Source organism: Trifolium pratense, linkage group LG2, assembly GCF_020283565.1.
Source record: "Trifolium pratense cultivar HEN17-A07 linkage group LG2, ARS_RC_1.1, whole genome shotgun sequence".
NCBI classification, from domain to species: Eukaryota; Viridiplantae; Streptophyta; class Magnoliopsida; order Fabales; family Fabaceae; genus Trifolium; species Trifolium pratense.
Genome location: NC_060060.1, coordinates 9,917,707 through 9,934,401, shown reverse-complemented (window position 1 = coordinate 9,934,401; position 16,695 = coordinate 9,917,707). Strand labels below are relative to the sequence as shown.

The following is a 16,695-nucleotide window of genomic DNA, read 5'->3' as shown; positions in this document are numbered from 1 at the left end:
TTTTTTCAAATATAGCATTGTAGCTGATGGAAAATCAACAAACAATTAATATTAATGCAACTAAATTATAAATTAAATAGTTTTTTACTGGACCTTCTATTTATACCATATAACCATATATAATGTCAACAAAAAAGGTCTACATCCATGAAAATATAATCCACTAATAAATAATCCACCAAAATATCCCACAAAATATATAACCCACTAATATAGTCCTAAGCACCTATCAAAATATAACCCACTAATATATAACCCACCAAAATAGTCCTAAGCACCTATCAAAACCGCATCAGTACTTGCTCTAAAAATTGATCTAAAATAATAGGATAAATAAACTACATCGTAAATGAAAAGCCAAAGGGCATAAGATGGAAGTCCATCCTTAAGTAAATTGCCATCCATTCAAGAAGAGAAAACAACACTCTGTATTAAACAACTGCATCCTTTTCCAAAGACAAAACACACGGCAAGGCCTCCAACAAAATTAAACTAATTACCAACAAAATTTATATTCTCTGGTTCGAACCCTATTAAGATACATTCACATGAAAGTGAATAAATTTAAGTGTAAAAATCACATTTAGAGACAAAATCACATGTAGAATCAATTCTAATCACTATTAGAAACACTAAACACATCAAAATCAATTTTAAGTCTTAAAGAATCATCTTTTGGCTCTCCTAACAAATTGAATGGACTTAAGTATGGTTGCTAAGATAGAGGTATATGAAATAGAGTAAATTAAGCATGTGATCACCGGCACAAAGATAGACAATTGACAAATCAAAATCAAAAGAAGAAACATAGGAGTATATGATAAACGACCGATGCAAATATGTATTCATATTTTCCCAGCTTGACAAGAGATCTATGAAAGAAATTTACAACTTTTGCCAAGGTCTTGGAACAAATGCAATTCAAACAAAAAGTGAACAGATAGAACTTAAACAAGAGGGATTACAATACAACCAATTTTACCATTAAGCTAACAACTTAACAAGCTTGTTATATGTTGACTTTTTTGTGTCCATGATTTCAAAATTATATGCTAATATGTTATGTTAAGTAAGATTATATTGAGATAAAGAGGTTTAAAGGATTCAATGAATAATCAATTAGTATAGAGAACCTGACGGAAGAAGATGCAGTAAGTCAGGCTGCTTCCCACATCAGACTGAGATCAAAACTAGGTTTATCAAATTCATTATGTTTAAACAGTACCTTACTCTTGTTACTTCTTATCTCATAAAAAACTAGACTGATAAATCTCAATAATGACAGTAAAAGAGTAAACACAGTTTCTGAAGCTCAAGGATGCATCTCTGTTTCTATATATATTCCAGCTTGAGGGGAGTGTTAGAGTTCCAATTATTGGACCCTAAACCCATTATTAGTGTATATATGTATATACATTCTTGTAATCTAATCCGTAAGTAAGTAATTTTAAAAATTTCTACATAAAATATCAATAACTTAATGAAGGAGGGATTGAACCTTTTAACCTATTATTGAAGAGTTGAACTCCTCTAAGATTGATTAAAAGTCCTAATGATGAAGGGATTGAACCACTAATTTGATTATTATGAAGACTAAGCTTTCTAAGACCTTCAAGACACCATAATCATTTTGAAATAGAACTGAATAACAGTCACAAACTAGCAAAACATAACAGAACAGTCACATAACTGAATACCACTTCACAGAACAATTATAAAACTCTTCAAATAAACCTTCTCTTCTTTTGAATCATACATGAACAAAGGTACTCTAAACAGTAGCACAAAATTTATTAAAATCTACACTTTAACTATTAATTTGAATGCATGTGATAACCTTCTTTCAGCATCAAAATCTTCAAAATAAACTATAATGAATATCAGCCTCCTTGATACTTACATTATACATATCTAACACTGATTCAACATTTGTGTGCAGGTAATTAGCCATTATAGTACTGATTACTACGTATTGCAAGCTTCAGAATGATCACTTACCAGCCATGTAAGATTCCCTTCATCATATGCATGAAATGGATTCAAATAATCTGTACATTCCAAAAAAATTCGCCAAACAGAGCCTTATTAGAGTGTTATCAAAGATGGCATTGCTATGAGCTTTCAACAATAAAGCTACCATACTGATCTCAACTTATTCTAAATCACATCCTTCAAAATTACAAAGTAATGACAAGCTAAATAAACCACATATCAGAAGGTTAAACACCTCAATTGACTTTAAAAATCTGAAGCTTAATTATTCATACAATGAGCTATGTAAAGGGGCTTCAAGTGAACCTGAAGCAAAATTAAGCAATATTGAATCTGAAGCAAAATTAAGCAAATCATATATTCAAGTGAACCTCAATTTCAAGGAATATTTCAATGAGCTATCTTAATATTGAATCTGAAGTAAAATTGAACCTGGATTTTGAAGATTGAATATGATTTTGAATGTTAAACGAAGCTGAACGAAGTTGAATGGAGATTGAAGGTTCAGCGAAGCTTGAGAGGTTCAACGAAGCTTGAGAGGTTGAGTGATTTAGGGATTCGAACGAAGCCTGAATGTTGAATCTGAACGTAGCTTGAGAGATTTAGGGATTGGAGCTTGTGAGTGAGAATCACAGATTTAGGATTGAAGCTTATGAGTAAGAATATCGATGAGAAGCTTATGAGAATCACAGATTTAGGATTTTTTTAGGGTTTAGGGATTGAAGAAGCTTCAAAACCCACACAGACACACAATAACACACTTATCACACAATAATACAACACCAACATACTTAACATTAGAAAGGCACCACAAACACAAAAGAACAGCAATAGTACGCAAAAACTGCAAAAAAGATGAAGAGATGAAGTTACTTAACAGACAGTAATACAACACCAACACACTTAACATTAGAAAGGCACTTAATCGTTGGTAGTGTGACTTTGAGAGCTGAAGAGATGAAGTTACTAACCTTGTAACCACGAGAACGATGGATAATAACGGCGGAGTGATTGAGGTTGTTCTTCACGGATTAGGGTTGATGGAAGGGTTTTCTTCTTCCACAGCGGATTGTTCTTCGACGGGGACGAATTCGGAGGATTACGGTTGTTGAGACGAATTTGGTTCACCCATTCTGACGAATTCAATTCCGTTTACCCATTGTTGGAGGATTAGGGTTGTTTTCTTCTTTTTCTGTATTTTTTTGTCACTTCTTTTTGTGTATTTGAGAAAGAAAAGCAAAAATATATCAAATGATATATTATTGCTCATTGCTGAAATAGGGAATGAAAAGAAAAAAGTGGGAAAATGAAAAATTGGGAAAAAAAATTGGCTCTTAACAAAAAGTTTTTTTTTTATTTAATTTATTGTTTATTAGAGTCCGCTCCAGTAGACTCTAAGATGAATTTTATTTTATTTTTTATTAGTGTCTCAATCGTGTCTATCAAAGCGGACGCTATCTATAATTATTTAATTAAAATAAAGATTTACAATAAAAAGACAGTAGCGTCAGTCATACAGACTCTAAATAGACGCTAATAGCGTCCGCGTCGGGGCAGACACTAATATTTTTGAAGCTAAAATGCAATTTTGTTGTAGTGTTTCTCATTTCAAACTGACCATGAATTCCTCCCCACACTCAACCTTCACAGTCTCTTCCACAGAGGGTCCTTGCCTACCAAATGTTGAAACCCTAGTGGAAGCCATGAAAGGGATGTTAAGGGAGGACCTGGATGACATGGTTACGACTCCTTGGTTGGTTGAACACTTTCTTGAGATAGTTGAGGACATGCAAAGTCTAGCTACTCAACTATCCCCTCTGCAGCTAGGCTTTCTTAACCAAATCCAGATGTTTGGGAACCTTCTGACACTGGATCTTCCCTTTATCCAATCCATCGAAAACAAAAGAATGAAACTAGCTTCTGAACTGGTGAAGATTAATGAAGACGCGGAATTGGCCGACTTGAAGAAGGCTCGCATGGCAGAAGCCTGGACTACCATCAAGGCTTTTGCTCGTCACCTTTAGGCCCTAGTTACCTTTATTAGCAGTTCTTGAACTTCTTTCTTTATGTTATTTTGCTATTTGAATAATATCTTTCTTTAATGTAAGCACCGTGTGCGTTTTGCTACCTTTGGGCTATGAATGTTAATTAATGTTACCAACTATTGCGTTGTTTCTTTATTTTCTTTCACTCTGTAGTCATATGTGTTTTGCCCCAATAACTGAATTTGATGAATTTAAGAGCTTTACATAAGGCGGTTTTTTTTTATAGAGATGTGAATCTACTTTGTTATTTAGCCCCCACGTACTTGCTCAAGACTTCTTCTAGCGTGTTTACGACGCCTTAAAGTTTCGTCTTTTGAGTGTATTGCCTTCGGCGCATTCGCGATGCCCTAATGTTTCGCTTTCAATTTATATCGTCATTGGCGTGTTCATAACGCCCTGATGTTTCATTTTTAATTTATATCATCATTGGTGTGTTCGTAACGCCTTGACATTTCATTTTCCAACTTTTTAGACACACGTAGCAAATCTTGGTTATTTCGGACATGTAACGACCAGATTTTTATTTATTCGATTTGTATGTGTGTTTAATTATTTGTTGATGTAGCTTTTAATTAAGTTAGTGACGAATAGTTAGTTATCGAGAAACATTAGATAATTAGCGAGTTATGAGGTGTTTGTGAGAGTCGTGAGCTCTGACCGGGCCCTGGTATTGGGCTTTGGCCCATTGGGCCTTAAAACACAAAAGATAGGGAGAGCTATTTATAGCTCAAGTAAAGAGAGAGATCATTTTTTGTGATCAAGAGAAGAAGTAGAGAGGAGAGCTCGAGGAAGAGCAAAGCTAGGATGAAAGAGCTAGAGATCAAAGAGGAAAGCTTGAGAATCATCGAATCCAGGTATATATGAGAGTAAATTACATAATTCTTGAGTGACTCATAGAGAAGGGAGAATGTCGATTTCTCCGTACCCGATCTCTCTACACTCATTTTCGTTTTGGTTTGGTGGGATTTTTCTTATAGAAAGTGAAACCTAATGTTCATAACATGTTTAATATATTATTAACAAGATGTATGAACGAATTTGTGGGGTTTAAAATGGAAATTTGTAGATGTTTTGTCAAGAACTTTGTGTTTTATGAGTTTGTATATAAATGTGTCAAATCCATGGAATAAGTGATTATTGACGTTAATAAGTTGCTTTTTAGTGTTTTTGGACATGTATAAACATAACCTATGCACGGTATATTTTCTGAATTGAAATAAGTGATTATGGGTCAAAATAAGTGTTTTTACGTTCAAAATTGTGTTTTCTGCATAATCTGGGCTGATCCCTGCGCCATGCGCAGCTTTCTGTATTAGCTCTGCGCAGCTCTGGCTACGCAATTCTTTTCCATTTTTCCCCTGGTTGCTGCGCTATGCGCAAAAGACTGCAGACCATGTAGTCCTGCGTTGACTTTTGGGTTGACGTTTTGATCGTTTATGCACCCGGAACCTATTTTACTTGGTTTTTCGTATAGAATCCGATTTCGGAGTTAGTTTTTTGAGATAATAGACGCTTAATAGAAATTTTTTGTCTTAGTAGTATTGTGATGAAAATGAAATGAGTTAAGTAAAACCAATGGATTATAAACGAAAGACTAGTTGTTGGTATTTGATTTCAATATTGAAATGTGAAGTAAATGCTCTTAACATGAATTAATTATATTCTTGTATGATTGATTGATGTGTTGATGATTTTTGTTTAAATATTAAATACGTATATTAAATTATTGTGTTGTCTTAATAAAGAAGTAATGATGAATAGTGTTCCACATTGATAAAGGACGAGCGTAATGCTATTGTGTGTGTAAATGAATTCATGAAACCATACATGCATTCATGAATTGTTGATGTATATTGGATATTATTTCAATAAAGACGTATATCAGATTATATTTATTCGATAAAGAATGATATTATATGTGAGATACTCTAATTAATAAAGAAGATGATATCACATGCATTAGATATGTCTACGGTGAGATAACATGAGTTTTGGCATTAGGATTATGTGCATGTTATGTGATAATTGATATGTGACATTAATCGGAATTATTGATAAATTGTTTGTGTGTGTTGATAATTGATTGAAGTATTAGATGTTTTATTAACTCTAAATGATACTTCTATGTGTTGATGCCTCATAATCTTATAATTGAACTAAGATTAAGAATGTATGTTTGTGATGCTTTGTTGATTATAAATGATGCTTTGATTACAATTATCTTGTAATCTATTATTGGTTGAGATTGATGATGTATAGTATTTGTGAGTTACATATGCATGATAATAAGGATGAAGTGTGAGTATATTTCTCACACTAGGATGTTGATGATTATGTTTTCTAACTCTCTGTTTTGTGTTATGTGCTGGATCTTTGGGGGTCCAGATTCACAAGTTATGTGATTACCTATGTTGAGTCATTGGTGAAGCTCCGCTCTGATTGTGACACGGGAAAAGGGGTTGTATTTAGTATATAGAGTCTTTTGAGATTTATCGTATTTAATTTGGAAAATATATCTTTACAAAGAGGATTTATTTTGTATAAACGAGTTTTATCAATCAATTGATTGATTTAAGTTTGGAACTTTATTTCATTCGCTGCGTCGTTTTTGAAAAAGAAATTTTTAAAGCCAGAATAAAGGCAATAATGAGTTTGGGTGTTACAGGACACGTGTTCGGCTGATATTGCGACGCTTCCTTTTACCCAATGGAGGACATCGTGCAATTTCGTACACGTCAGTACTCTCTGGTTTTTGGATTGTGACTTTGAATTTTTTTCCCACCCCAACAATTAAACCTCTACCCCTACAAATCAATTTTTTCCAATTTTACCCTTTACTTTTTTGGCAGCATCTATTATGGACACTTTTAGGGTGCACCCCTAAATACACCCCCACTTTTTCACTGTTTTACCGTGGGCCCACCTGAAAATTGAAAAATCAAAAAATTGAAAAGCTTTATGTGATTACCGTTTTGCCCTTCCTTCTCACTTTCACTTCTTCCTACTCCCAACGAGAGACAGAGAGAGCTTCATCTTCCTAAAAACAAAAAACGACAAACCTTCATCTACTTCATCTTCGACCTTCACAAAGCAATTCCGATTTTGAGTAGATCTGCATCAATGGGTGATTAATCATCGAAATCACGTTTCCCTCGACCACAAAATCTTTCAATTTCTTTCAATTTCTCTGCAATTTCACGGTTCAGTTGAGCAAAGAATCGGTCTCCTTCTTTACAAAATATCAAGGTTTGTTGTTTAAATTCCTCTTTGTAGAATAGGAAATTCCTCTTTGTAGAATAGGAAATTGCTCATTCTTAGTATAAATATTAAACCACCTGAAATTGTTCATAAAGGTTTAGGGTTAGTGTTGCTCTGAATTCAGTTTTGTTGATTATGCAGTTGAAATTCCTCTTTTAAACCACCTGGGATGGAACCAGACGCCGAAGAACAATTTTCAAGTCAAAATGATGATTCCCGTGAGGTGTGTTTAATTTTAAATTCCATGTGGGTTATCGTTTAACTGATATATAATGATATATAATGTTATTGAAATATTGTTGGGTTCAATTCATGTGACAAATGTTTTACAATTGTTCAGGATTTGGAAAGTGAATGTGCACCAATCAATATGATTGTTAATTACAGTATAAACGGTGTACAGGATATGGGCGGAGTAGATTTTAGGAATATGACAACAACTGATATCATGATGTATGATTTTCCTAACCTTGAGGTGGCTTTTACATTCTACAACTGGTATGCTCGAATGCATGGATTTTGTAGCCGCAAAAGCAAGAAGAAAAAAAACGCAAATAAAGAGGATGTCCGACAGGAGTTTGTGTGTTACAGGCAAGGGTTTAGAGAAGACAGATTTAAGGACAACAAGATCCGTCAGCGTGAAGCAAAGCCAATTACAAGATGCGGTTGTAAAGCAAAGTGTGTTGTGAGTGTTAATCGAATCACTCAGCGTTGGTCCATAAGGTCTATTAATGATGTGCATAATCACCCGGCTGTTAAAGAACTATTTATTGGGTTTCTACCAGGTCACAGGGGAATGGATGATGATGACATAATTCAAATGAATCACTATAAGAATTCGGGTATCCGGACCTCTCAAATATTTGGAACATTTGCTAATCAGGTTGGAGGGTATGAGAATGTCACTTTCTCACAAAAAGACATGTATAATGTAGTAGACAAGGATAGGCGTTCTAAAGGTACTGACTCAAGAGCTGCATTAGCATATTTGCGTTCATTGAAGAGTTCTGACCCAGCAATGTACTGGAAGCATACAGTTGATAAGGAAGGAAGGTTGCAACACTTATTTTGGTCTGATGGTAGGTGTCAAATGGATTACAACATATTTGGTGATGTTTTGGCCTTTGATGCAACATACAAGAGGAATCGTTATTTGTGTCCTATAGTTATATTTTCTGGGGTAAATCACCACAACCAAACTACAGTATTTGCCAGTGCTATTGTTGCCAATGAGATTGAGGAAACATATGTTTGGTTGCTTGAATGTTTGTTGGAAGCAATGAAGGGCAAGATGCCAAAATCTGTGATAACGGATGGTGACTTAGCCATGAAGAATGCAATAAGAAAGGTGTTTCCTGATGTCCACCATAGATTATGCGCTTGGCACCTTATAAGGAATGCAACCTCCAATGTGAAGAGCAACAGATTCACGCATTTGTTCAGAAAATTAATGTTGTGTGATTATGAGATTGTTGACTTTGAAAGAAAATGGAATGACATGGTTATCGAGTGTGGAGTTCATGATAATAATTGGGTTTTAGATATGTATCAAAAGAAGGAGATGTGGGCTGCAGCACACATTCGAGGTAAGTTTTTTGGAGGCTTTAGAACTACTTCCCGCTGTGAGGGGCTTCATTCTAAAATGGGTAAATTTGTAAACTACCGCAATAACTTAACTGAGTTCTTGCAACATTTCAACCAATGCATAGAACATTTGAGGTACAAAGAGCTTGAAGCTGACTATCTATCGATGCATGGTGACCGAATGGTGCAAACTGAATTCCATTTACTTGAGACAAATGCATCTAAAGTTTACACAAAAAACGTTTTCTTTCTATTTCGCTCTATCATGCGAAAATCATGTGCTGTCAAAGTTGTTGGTTGCAAACAAACAGCTTCCTGTTTCATATATATTGTCAACAAATATTGTAGATCTGATTGTGAATGGCACGTGTCTTATTGGCCTATTAGTATGGAACTAAAATGTTCATGTCTTAGGATGGAATCTATTGGTATCCCTTGTGATCATATTATATGTGTCATGGTTTATATGAATATGGTAGAAATTCCATCAGCTTTGGTGTTAGACAGATGGACAAAGAATGCTAAGGACTCGGTAAATTACACAAGCCAAGGACAATCAGGTGGATGGGATTCGATGTCAGTTTGTCGCTACAAATCTTTAAATCACAGATGTAGGGAAATCAACAATTTGGTGTGTAAAAATCCAGAGGCTTATGCCGAAACCATGGAGTTATTGAATGATATTTATGGACATGTTAAAAGTAAGTATGAGGTACAACCTGAGGATGGTAAGAAGATTGAAGGACACGGTGATCGTTATCTGCAAAATCCACTCACCGCTAAAACCAAGGGGCGTGTCGCAAATGTTGCAGGCAGGGCTGGTAACAAAAGGAAACAGACTCAATGTGGTTTTTGTGGGATTACTGGTCATAACAAGCAAACTTGTGGTGCATTTAAAAAACAGAAAACCTTTGTCGACAAGAGCAAGACAACGGATGATGATGGTCATGATGATGATGATGATGATGATGATAGTGGTGGTGGTGGTGATGATGATGATGACGACGACGACTACCGTGGATAAAGATCAATGTGATGAAAGTTGTCGAAATCTAAGTATGAAGTGTTAAGTTTATAACTATGTTAAGTTTCAGTGATATTAGTTTAGTCTATCATAGGTTTAGTGATTTAAGTTTTAAAGTATCAAGTACTATGTTAAGTTTCATACGTTAATGTGTTTAGTTTGTTTCAAAAAAAAAACGGTCAACGTGTTTAGTTACCTTTTGAATGTAGTTTGGTTATGTGTATGTTCTTTGTGTTTGTCTCGAACTACTTTGTTAATTATTTATGATGGTTTCTGTTCACGTCCAATGCATGTGTATTTGGATTATTGTGATTTTGGTGCGTTGCGTGTGTTTCGCTGCGAAAAAATAAAATAAAAATGTAAATTAATTTGGCGCGTCGTGTGTGTTTTGTCGCGTTAAGAGTAAATAAAAATGCAACATAAATTGGCGTGTTGCGTGTGTTTTGCCGTGTTATTAATAAATTAAAAAAAAATTAATTTGGCGCGTCGGGTTGTTTCGCCGCATTAGTAGTAAATAAAAATGCAAAATAAATTGGCTCGTTGTGTGTGTTTCGTCGCGTTAAAAGTAAATAAAAATATAATTAATTTGACGCGTCGAGTGGATTTCGCCATGTTGTTAGTAAATAAAAAAGAAAATTAATTTGCTCGTTGTGTGTGTTTTGCCGCGTTAAAAGTAAATAAAAATATAATTAATTTTGCGCGTCGGGTGTGTTTCACCGCATTAGTAGTAAATAAAAATGCAAAATAAATTGGCGCGTCGGGTGTGTTTCGCCGCATTAGTAGTAAATAAAAAAGGAAATTAATTTGGTGCGTTGTGTGTGTTTCTCCGCATTAGTAGTAAATACAAATGCAAAATAAATTGGCGGGTTACTTGTTTTCATCGCATTATTTATTTATTTATTTATTGACAAATTCACCACAATTGAACCCTATACCGTTTTTTTCCTTCTAAGGAATTAAAACCTATACCACTAATGGACTCATAGCCCTCTTTGTAACCCAAAAAAACCTATACCACTAATTTCCCAAACAGTACCCTTAAATATATATGAATATATATGACACAAAGCCACGGCAGCCACATGCTATCAAGTATCAACTTTACCAAATTAGTATACACAGTAAATACACATTTGAGTACCCAGGGTGGAATTCTACTTCCTCTTCTTCACATTCAATCGCATATCTTGTAGCTTATCTTCTCCATCAATGGCTTCCTCTTCCTCTTCCTTCTCCATCAATGGACCTCAGCCTCAAACAATGGCTCCATCAACAAGACAAGTTGAGGTTAAGAACAAAGGAAAATTTGTTACTGCTTATATCATTGATCAGGTACAAACTTTTATTCTTACTATATATCATTTATGATCCATTCATTTTCCTTTTCCTACCTCTTGAAAGGAAAAAAAAATGATTCATTGATTCCTCTTTTTTTGCAATATAATTTGTCATGTAGCCATATGGTGAAATGAGTCCGAAAATTATTGAAAAGATTTATCATGAACTTGAAGAAGAAGTTGTTGTGTTTGATAGCGAAAACCGTTCATTGAAAGTTAAGTTCAATCGATCAATTCAACATCCTCTTATTGTTGGTGGGTGGTCAGAAATGAGAGCTCATTTTGGAATTGATAGAAACAGAATGTTAGTCATGACTTATGTGGGTAAAAACCGTTTTATACTTGATTTTCTAAATCAAGAGTTTAATCCAAACAAGTTGCCTACTTACCATAGTTATTATCACTTTGCTGCTGATCCTGTGACATTTAATGTCACACTCACTCCTTATCTTGCTTCTGGCTCTCAGTTGGTAAGTACTACCGCATTATACTATATGTCTCTTTGTTTTTCACATGCATGCATTAGTCTTATAGATTTATCTTTTTAAATTTTCACGGTTAATTAATGCAGTCCTTAAACAAAGACTTTGCTACCTACATAAGGAATTCTGGATTCGATAGTGTGGTTCTCTATGGTCCTCAAGGTGATGAGGTACCTTGCAAACTTGTGCTGAAGAATTCTAGAAATAAAGAGTACACAAAAATTGGTACAGGTTGGAAGAATTTCATTAATATAAATGGATTTGTTGCTGGAGATGTGCTCAACCTTAAGTTTGTCAACAAAGCAAATAGCAATCTGATGAAAGTTGTCAAAATCTAAGTCAATGTAATAATTATTTATGATATGGTGTATGCTTGATAGGTAAGTTTAGTTATGTTTTGAATGTAGTTTGGTTGTGTATGTTATTTGATTTTGTCTACAACTACTTTAACTATTTATGATGGTTGTTTTGAATGTAGTTTGGTTGTGTATGTTATTTGATTTTGTCTACAACTATTTTAACTATTTATGATGGTTTTTCTTTACGTCAATGCATGTGTATTTGGATTATTATGATTTGGCGTGACGGGTATGTTTTTCCGCGTTATTAGTAAATAAAAATGCAAGCTAATTTGACGCGTCTGGTGTGTTTCGCCGCGTTAGTGGTAATAAAATGCAACCCCTAACTTGGCGTGTCTGGTGTTGGGTGTGTTTCGCCATGTTAGTAGTAAATAAAAATGCAAACTAACTTGGCGGGTTTGGTGTGTTTTGCCACATTGCATTTGTCCGCGTTAGTAGCAAATTAAAATGTCAAATGAATTGACACATTTATTATGTGTATGTTCTTTGGGTTTGTCAACTACTTTGTTACTTATTTATGATTTACGTCCAATGCATCCAATGTATGTTCTTTGGGTTTGTCAACTACTTTGTTACTTCTTTGTGGGGTAGTTTGACCTACTACTACCCACTATGAATCACCATATTGCAAAGTCTACTTTTGTTCTTTTGTATATTACATTTGGTTTTGTTGTGAATTTTGTAAAGCATCCTATCATGGGCATACTTAGTAAATAATCTAACAAGCAACCACATATATAACATTGTACTTCACAAACACAACCTAATCACCATATCTAAGTTAAAGGTGACGTACTCACCATACTTAATATGAAGATAAGCTTGATAAATAACTTCATCAAACTATCTATATGTTCAAGTTACCATTACAATACCAAAGGCAGCTGCCAAATTATAACAACAGTTTCAAAAGGAAATATTAACGGGAACATTACAAACATAACACAAGAAACACATAAAAAAATTAAAGCATATGAAAGTGCAATTCTTCAAGTAGCAGGGTTAGAAGTTTGACCAGTTCTCACAACCTCCACTTCCAAGATTGTCGGAGGTTTGTCTAGCACAAACTTCAACTTATCATTGTGATTCAGTTTGAGTTGTTTCACAAAATCATAGAACTTCAGTCCTAGGTGCCATTTTGGTTTTTCTGTACCGGTGGAGTTAACCACAGTGCAAACAATGCTTTGATTTGTCTCTGAGTTGACAACAAGAAGACGGTGGTCAAGATTGAATGGCTTATCGTTGCAGACAAGTGCTGGAAAGTGCTAAAAAAATAATTAAAATTAAGTAAGTTAAAACTAAGTTGATTAAAAAAACATTTAAATAAAGTTAATGAAACTAATACATAACTTACCAGAACGCCGTGTCCTCTTGCAAACTTTTTGCTAACAACCAGTTCCCATTCGTATGGTTGTTCCCCTCTAGCATTGACATTGGGGCCTCCACCATTGACATTGGTTTCATGATGAACATCATTTTGGTTAACACCATCATTTTGGTTAACACCTCTTTCAAACATCTCCTTTATAGCTGAAGTAATCTGTAACCACTGAAGAGGGACGTAGCCATTCGGATTATCGCCACCGTCACCAGTAATCACATGCATATAAGATGGAAGCACTATGATGGTAGGATCATTAAGCCTCATTTGATGATAGTTAGTTGGATAATGTAATCCCAGGTATTTGATGTCAGCTCCATTGTGATCAACAAACCTCATGTTAAATTGATTGTAACTAGGTTCATACTTGAAAATTACATTTTGTGGTTTAGTGAAACCACAGTACTTTGCCAGCATTCTTCCACTCATGAAGCAATTGCACTTTTTCACTGTTGAAGTAGTAAAGTTCCAAAAGTTGTGAGAAGGATCCTTAAAACAGCCATCAGGAACATTGCATATAACCTCCTTCCAAATGTCCATAAATTGTTTTGGAATTTGAATCTCGTCCTGAGTTTAAAATAGTAAATAAAACAAAACAGTTATATTGGCCATATTTAACTCATAATATACTGATAATTAGGTTTTAATAAAGATAACTGAAAAACTAATTACCCTGTCTGGATATATAACAGACCGAAATACAGTTGAAGGCCCAGATGAACTCCCTTCACCAGGTCTGTTGCAATTTGTTGGCAGTTTAACAAAAGAAAGGATCGATAATTAGAAGTTTATGTTGGTGGTAAATATTAAACCAGCATAACAGGTAAGAGACATGTGGTCCCAAAAATTCAGAGTACAAAAAACACTACACATGCAGAAAAGTATTACTTAAACTATTCGGCGCCTAACTATTCTAATAAAACAAAAATATCGAATTTAAAAGTACTAATTTATTCATTGTGGAGGACTGCTGTACTACAAATACTTGGATCCATTGTCTCTTTCAACCAGTCCTAAAATGGCATAAACTATTCTAAAGTACTACTTTATTCTTATATGTTCATACACAGAATAGAAAGTAATGATAAAAAGTCAAAACTTACCCATTTGTGTTTGAATCCATTGTCTCTCCCTCGAGCGGCGCTGTCTGGATGAAAAGTGAAAATGAGTGAAACCCTAATCTAGTTGCTGGACAACGGTATAATGGAATGACAATGGATCGGGTCTTTTTTTTTACCAATGGGCCTACGAAGTATTCTTAAATTGGCCCAACAAAGGATTTTTAAACCCCTTTTATTTCTAAACGCGTGCTATCATTAAAAAAAATATGTATTCATAATCAACCCCTAATTTGAATTTCATAGTTTAAAATTAAAATTTAGGAAATTTAAATTAAGTATAATCAACTTAAAATTTGAATATTAGTCATAATTAATTTATATTTTAAATTTTATATTCTAATTTGGGGCCTAATTTGGACCTTTAATTAAAACTTAATGATTGGTTATTAGCCATTGAACATGCTAGCTTGGTGACTGCAAAATGCAAAATAGATATATTCTTTAAGGGGCATATGGTTACACAACAGCTTTTATGTAATACCATAGGATTGAAAATAAATTTTAACCAAGTTTTTTAACTCATTGAACATGCACAGTTTGGATTTTAGCCAAAAGCATACAAATACATTTTCGAATCTTAGTTTGTGTCAAAGTACATGTGAAAGGATATGCTTAAACTTATACTTATAATTCATTGCTTCATACAACAAACATAGCAAATACTTGTCCATAGCAAACTTGTATTGTTCTAACAATACATAGTAATTAAACTTGATTATAATACCACACTAAACAAACCATACCTAGACACTGACAACATAAATAGAACTACATAAAAAGACACCCATAATTAAACCATTCCTAATTAAACCATAATCAAATACTCCTAATTGACATAGTTTCAAAATGACATCATAGCATTAGCATTACAATACTTTTTGCAGCTCCAAAATGTAAACTTCAAAATAGCACCAGGACTCCAAGCCTGCAATCCTCCTTGCCTCCAAACATCTAGTTAAGCAAAGCGTCTACTGTTCCAAGCCTCAGCAGCAGCTTCTTCAACTTTTGCTTTGACATCATTGTGATCACCAAGAATCAGATTCAAAGCAATTCTCATCCTGAGCACATCTTCGTTTTTTTCCTGAAACACAAGAATTTTTAGTTAAATTCCTATTTTACATTTTGTCTAAAAATCAAAAAAATATTATGAAGTACTCACCCCTAAAACATCATCACTTTTCAATGGAAATTCCTTGTCCATCCAGTCCATGACATAAACAGCAGAATGTTGGCTGCAATAGAATGTAAAGTACATTATTAACAAATTTAAGTCCATTGGTTGTGTTAAATAAATATAATTATTATTGTACACCACATACCAAAATCCAGTTCCTAAGTTGCCATTTGGATCCACAATATACCATCGGTTATCAGTCATTGTCTGAGTAATGAATGGTGCAGGGAATGAAGGAGATTGAGACATCTCAGTGATGACATCCCACTTCATTTATTTTCAAATCACAAAGTTAGATGGTGAATAAATCATATAGTTATTTACAAGACTATAGTTAACTGAACCATTACCACTTTTTGAATGATATCTTGTCTTGCTTCAATGGTAGCTTGTACAATGTATGATGGTTCAAGGTGATGAATAATCTTATCTTCCATCGAAGCAACCATAAGGAACCATAGGCCACAAACGTCTTCGTATGGAATGTATATCTAAAATATAAGTTTGTTAAGATATGTAATAAGATCTATAGTGCATACAAACTTGTAATGTAAGTTACATACATGTGACAGATTTTCATACGGAGGCATCCAATAAGGTGCAAACTCTTCAACAAGCTCTTCTATAGTTTGACCCATGTTAATAGCATCCTAAGAAAACAGTAAAGTTGAGATTAGTGATTATTTTATAAGAAGTTAATTTCAAAATGTGGTTTATTAAGCATACAAGTACCAAAAAAGTAGGTGGCAAAACCCATTTAGTTGGGTCACTCATCTGCTGTTGAGTCCAATTGATCTTCAAGGCCATCATGTGCATTATCTATGAAGCATTACCCATGAATAAGTTGACATAAATTAAAATAAGTCCCTTAACAATAAAGTAACAGTTAATAAACCAAATACCTCTGAATTAATTGTCCTGAAAGGACAAAGTGTTTG

At 34.2% G+C, this 16,695-nt stretch overlaps 2 protein-coding genes and 1 long non-coding RNA gene across 3 annotated transcripts; 2 read left to right on the top strand and 1 right to left on the bottom strand.

The window, feature by feature from the left end:
* Positions 1-67: 67 nt before the first annotated feature.
* Positions 68-3,509, bottom strand: LOC123905835. Its single transcript, XR_006808540.1, has 2 exons — positions 2,964-3,509; positions 68-2,048 (listed from the first exon to the last, which is right to left on the bottom strand). It is a non-coding gene; the product is annotated as an uncharacterized LOC123905835 (long non-coding RNA).
* A 3,384-nt stretch (positions 3,510-6,893) lies between these two features.
* Positions 6,894-10,106, top strand: LOC123905832 (protein FAR1-RELATED SEQUENCE 5-like). The gene is made up of 3 exons (XM_045955584.1): positions 6,894-7,283; positions 7,437-7,518; positions 7,636-10,106. The coding sequence occupies exons 2-3, from the start codon at positions 7,465-7,467 to the stop codon at positions 9,901-9,903; spliced, it is 2,322 nt and encodes a 773-aa protein (XP_045811540.1). The 5' UTR covers positions 6,894-7,283; positions 7,437-7,464; the 3' UTR covers positions 9,904-10,106.
* Positions 10,107-11,003: 897 nt separating this feature from the next.
* LOC123905833 lies at positions 11,004-12,152 on the top strand. The gene is made up of 3 exons (XM_045955585.1): positions 11,004-11,235; positions 11,360-11,710; positions 11,812-12,152. The coding sequence occupies exons 1-3, from the start codon at positions 11,113-11,115 to the stop codon at positions 12,058-12,060; spliced, it is 723 nt and encodes a 240-aa protein (XP_045811541.1). The 5' UTR covers positions 11,004-11,112; the 3' UTR covers positions 12,061-12,152.
* Positions 12,153-16,695: the final 4,543 nt, after the last annotated feature.

Bases quoted from the DNA above. Each gene is read 5' to 3' on its own strand.
- LOC123905832 (XM_045955584.1), top strand. From the start codon at position 7,465: ATGGAACCAGACGCCGAAGAACAATTTTCAAGTCAAAATGATGATTCC. The intron at 7,519-7,635 runs GTGTGTTTAATT...ACAATTGTTCAG, and splicing joins AAAATGATGATTCCCGTGAG to GATTTGGAAAGTGAATGTGC.
- LOC123905833 (XM_045955585.1), top strand. From the start codon at position 11,113: ATGGCTTCCTCTTCCTCTTCCTTCTCCATCAATGGACCTCAGCCTCAA. The intron at 11,236-11,359 runs GTACAAACTTTT...TTTGTCATGTAG, and splicing joins CTGCTTATATCATTGATCAG to CCATATGGTGAAATGAGTCC. The intron at 11,711-11,811 runs GTAAGTACTACC...TAATTAATGCAG, and splicing joins TTGCTTCTGGCTCTCAGTTG to TCCTTAAACAAAGACTTTGC.